This window comes from Mus pahari, chromosome X (assembly GCF_900095145.1).
Source record: "Mus pahari chromosome X, PAHARI_EIJ_v1.1, whole genome shotgun sequence".
Classification (NCBI taxonomy): domain Eukaryota; kingdom Metazoa; phylum Chordata; class Mammalia; order Rodentia; family Muridae; genus Mus; species Mus pahari.
In genome coordinates this window covers 135853861-135858415 of record NC_034613.1, presented here as the reverse complement: position 1 = coordinate 135858415, position 4555 = coordinate 135853861, and the positions used below count along the sequence as shown (strand labels likewise).

General features: G+C 42.0%; 1 protein-coding gene across 2 annotated transcripts in view; it reads left to right on the top strand.

The window, feature by feature from the left end:
- The window catches only part of Phex (phosphate regulating endopeptidase homolog X-linked), a 228383-nt gene that overhangs the window by 39802 nt on the left and 184026 nt on the right, over positions 1 to 4555 (top strand). For both annotated transcript variants that reach the window (XM_021187283.2, XM_021187282.2), the window contains exons 4-5: positions 2226 to 2312; positions 4000 to 4226. In XM_021187283.2, coding sequence (XP_021042942.1) covers positions 2226 to 2312; positions 4000 to 4226 — 314 coding nt within the window. The remainder of the gene's footprint in view (positions 1 to 2225; positions 2313 to 3999; positions 4227 to 4555) is intronic.

Below are 4555 nucleotides of genomic sequence, written 5' to 3'. Positions count from 1 at the left end.
AATTCCATCACCTGTTTGGTTGTGTTTTCCTGTAATTCTTTAAGGGATTTCTGTGTTTCCTCTTTAAGGACTTCTACCTGTTTAGCTGTGTTTTCCTGTAATTCTTTAAGGACTTCTACCTCTTTAGCAGTGTTCTCCTGTATTTCTTTCAGTGAGTTATTAATGCCCCCCCCCACTTTTTTTGTTTTTTCGAGACAGGGTTTCTCTGTGTCGTACTGGCTGTCCTGGAACTCACTTTGTAGACCCGGCCGGCCTTGAACTCAGAAATCCGCCTGCCTCTGCCTCCCAAGCGCTGGGATTAAAGGTGTGCGCCACCACGCCTGGCTCTTAATGCCCTTCTTAATGTCCTCTACCAGCATCATGAGATATTATTTTAAATCTGAGTCTTGCTTTTTGGGTGTGTTGGGGTATCCAGGACTGGGTGAGGTGGGAGTGCTGGGTTCTGATGGTGGTCAATAGTCTTGGTTTCTGTTAGTGAGATTGTTACATTTGCCTTTCGCCACCTGTTAATCTCTGGTGTTAGTTGTTACAGTTTTCTCTGGTTGGAGCTTGTTCGTCCTGTGATTCTGTTAGCCTCTTTCAGCAGTCCTGGGAGTCCAGCTCTCTCCTGAGTCTCTGTGGTCAGATTACTCTCCACAAGCAAGCTCTCCTCTTGAGGGAAGTTGTACAGAGTGCTGGTGTTCAGACCTGCCTCCTGGCTGAAGATGAAGGTCTGAAAGGGGGCCTTTTCCAGAAGATGTGTTGCCTCTGCAGTCTGCATGCTCACCTGCACAGACTACACTCTGAGGGACCCTGGACACAATATGGCTCTTTCACCTGCTCTGGCGGACAGAGGACAGAGCCCTCCCAGGTGGCCACCTCTCCTCTGGCGGAGAAGGTGTCCAAATGTCTGGAGCCCAAAATGGGGTCTGTCCCAGAAGTGTTGTTTCTGCCTGTCCTAGAAGCTGTGTCGCTTCTGCAGTCCTCACTCTCACCTGTGCAGACTGGTCTCTGAGCGACCCGGGGCACAAGATGACTCCCTCACTTGCTCAGGCAGTGAGAGCCTTCAATAAAACAAATCTTAATGAAAAAATAAACTGAACAAGAGCTTTGGGTTTCAGTGTTTGAAATTTAAAACTTGTAGTTTAGAAGTCAGTTCTGAGAATATGTAATTATTTATAAAATTGATTAGCATTAAACATTGTGCCTTGAAGCTCTTCACAGAGCTGAAGGAACTTCTTTCTATTCCACTGTGATTGTGGAGGCTGTCAAGTGGGTTCTCTGATAGAGGCAGAAATAGGCCATCATGGAAATAGGCCTTGCCAAAGGGGCTACAGTCACCATAGGGATCAATCAACTTGGCTTCAGGTTGGTAAATTGATACAGGCCAATTCAAAGTGAATTCCTCCGTCCCTCCTTCCCTCCTCTCCTCCCTTCCTCTCATCTCCTTTCCTCCATTTTTTTTCCTTTGAAAAAGTTTGTTTCCACTGAGTTCTGGTTTTCTTCTTTCCTTATTTGAAAGAAGATTGATAACAAACATTTTTTTAACCTTCAAACATTCTTATTAGTGATTTTATAAATAGAAAATAAATTTCTAAGAAGGTCTGGCAAACGTTTTTGTTGTTGTTGTTGTTGTTGTTGTTGTTCATGGCTTTAATTCAATATTCAGAATGTTGTATGTATAAGTGGGCACATTTTCAGACAATTTGGGTAGTCTTCCCAACCTTGCTTCTTTATTTCCCGTTGCAACGACTTGTTTTTTAATGTCTATGACATGTTTATGCAACACCAAATAAAACTTGTAATGGGAAATTCTTTTCCGGGTGACCTCCCTGAAAGGCTGAGTTATGAAAAAAGAAAATCTAAAGAAATTTGACCCTGATGAAATTACTTCCATTGAGAGTATTACTTGGTCCAGAAACAACAGACTGAATCCAGTTATTTTTGGTTCTTTAATAAATGAAGTCTGCTTCCTTTTTGTGTAGGTGGTAGAAGAAATTAACCCCTGTAGAAAGTCTAGTCTCAGATGGAAGTTGAATCTTGGGTTTCTCTTGAGTTAGGTGAACCTTGGATAAGAGAGTATTTATTGTTTTTATTTGGATCTCAAGCAGTTTGGAATCTCTCCTGCTGCCTGCATGCCTTGTATTTTCCAGAGTTGTCTGTCTTTGCATTTAATTTTCTGGAGGCTGACCTTCAATTTGACATATATGGATGGATGCTAATGAATACTGTTTTTACCTTCCTAGCACTTCTGGAGAAATCAGTCAGCCGAAGGCGGGACACTGAAGCCGTACAGAAAGCCAAAATCCTTTACTCATCCTGCATGAATGAGAGTGAGTAAGAAAGAAAAGTAAATAAAATATTTATGATCCTTAGACTTCAGAATCCTATTAATGTTTAATGGTATTGTTAAGGAAGAGAGGACTAAAATTCTATTACTGTTTAGAGGTGTTATTTGGGCAATAAAAATTTTCAAACACAGGAATCAGATAAGATTTTTTTAACTAGTATGTGGCTGTTGTAGTGAAGAAAATATTGTAAAGACATTTTGCTTTTGTTATTGTATTTTTCTAATTAGGTTACATGTGTGTGGGTACATGGACATGAGTGCCTGAGTACTGGTGGGCTGTGGAGGTCAGATAAGATTGTAGGAGCCTGTCTTAGTTAGGGTTTCTATTCCTACATAAACCTCATGACCAAGAAACAAGTTGGGGAGGAAAAGGTTTATTCAGCTTACACTTTCCACATTGCTGCTCATCACTGAAGGAAGTCAGGACTGGACCTCAAGCAGGTCAGGAAGCAGGAGCTGATGCAGAGGCCATGGAGGGATGTTACTTACTGGCTTGCTTTCCTATAGAACCTAGGATACCAGGCCAGGGATGGCACCACCCACAATGGGCCTTCCCACCCTTGATCACTAATTGTGAAAATGATTTACAGCTGGATCTCATGGAGGCATTTCCTCAAGGGAGGCTTCTTTCTCTGGATAACTCCAGCTTGTGTCAAGTTGACACAAAACTAGTCAGTACAGTGCCCTTGGAACTGGAGTTACATGCTGTTGTGTACTGCCCAACCTGAGTATAGAGAACTGAACTTAGGTCCTCTGCAAGGACACCCTGTGCTCTTAACAACTGTGCCATCAATCCAGCCACAAGAAAATAACCTTATTTCTAAGACTGGATTATTAGGTATCAGTTACTATATAAGGAATTTGGATAGAACAGCAGGGAAAATCCCATTATATCAAGTACAAAAATTTGAATCCATATCCAGGACTGTTCTGGCCAAAGAAAAAGCCCAAGATGGCATATACATATGAGAATTATATTCCATTGAAAATACTGGGACCTATCGACATTTAGATTTCCAGGCATGGTAGGCTGCTTTGTCATATAACTAGTGTGCTTGTTGGGAGACAAAGGCCTCAAGTTGGTCTCCCAAGGCCATTGCAGAGTTGTAGCCAGTGCTTCTAAAAAAGTGTGTTAATTGATTTAAGATTGGGGGATATTGTTTGGTATGCTAGAAACACCTATCCACTGGGACATCCTTGTCTTAACTGAACCATATTGTTTAGTTAAGGTTAGTGCTTGGTGCCCATAATGAGGACTGCCCGCTTAATTTCATTCATTGTCACTAAGCCCATCTTCATTATCGAGAACATCCATCAGGTTCACTGAAGTGTGTGACAGGTAGTTCTGTTCCTGGAGTTATTCTCAGTCTACTCTCCTCTCACCCTCTCCCTAACAGCTGAGCTTTCAAGTGGAGGGCTTTATGGGTCTTTTCTCTGGAGAAGATAAGTTTGCACTCTAGCTTGGTGAATGAATTTGGAATTTATTTTTGTCATTGTTTTGAGTTAGGGTCTCATGGATCCAGGTTGCCTTTGAGAAGTCACCATGAAGTTGAGAGTGGCCTAGAATTTCTGATCCTCCCAGCCTCTACCTCCCAAATGCAAGGATTAGAGGCATCACAGCTGGCTTCTAGTTTACAATTCTAACGTGCTCTTTGTATCTACTCTTTCAGAAGCGATTGAAAAAGCAGATGCCAAGCCACTGCTCCACATCTTGAGGCATTCACCTTTCCGCTGGCCAGTGCTTGAAGCTAATATTGGTCCTGAAGGGGTTTGGTCAGAAAGAAAATTCAGTCTACTGCAAACACTGGCAACATTCCGTGGTCAATACAGCAATTCTGTGTTCATCCGTTTGTATGTGTCCCCTGATGACAAGGCATCCAATGAACATATCTTGAAGGTATACCCAGGGCTGTTTGTTAATTCTAAGATTAGCTATTTAGGATGTCACACATATATGTGCATACATACATACATACATACATACAATTATATGTATAAAGCATCCTGGAATGGTCTCAAACTTGCGAATCCGAAGATGACTTTGAACTACTGGTCCCCTTGTCTTTACCTCCTGAGTACTGAGATTACAGGATTGTATCTGTCTTAGTCAGGGTTTCTATTCCTGCACAACATCATGACCAAGAAGCAAGTTGGGGAGGAAAGGGTTTATTTGGCTTACATTTCCATACTGCTGTTGATCACCAAAGGATGCAGGACTGGAACTCA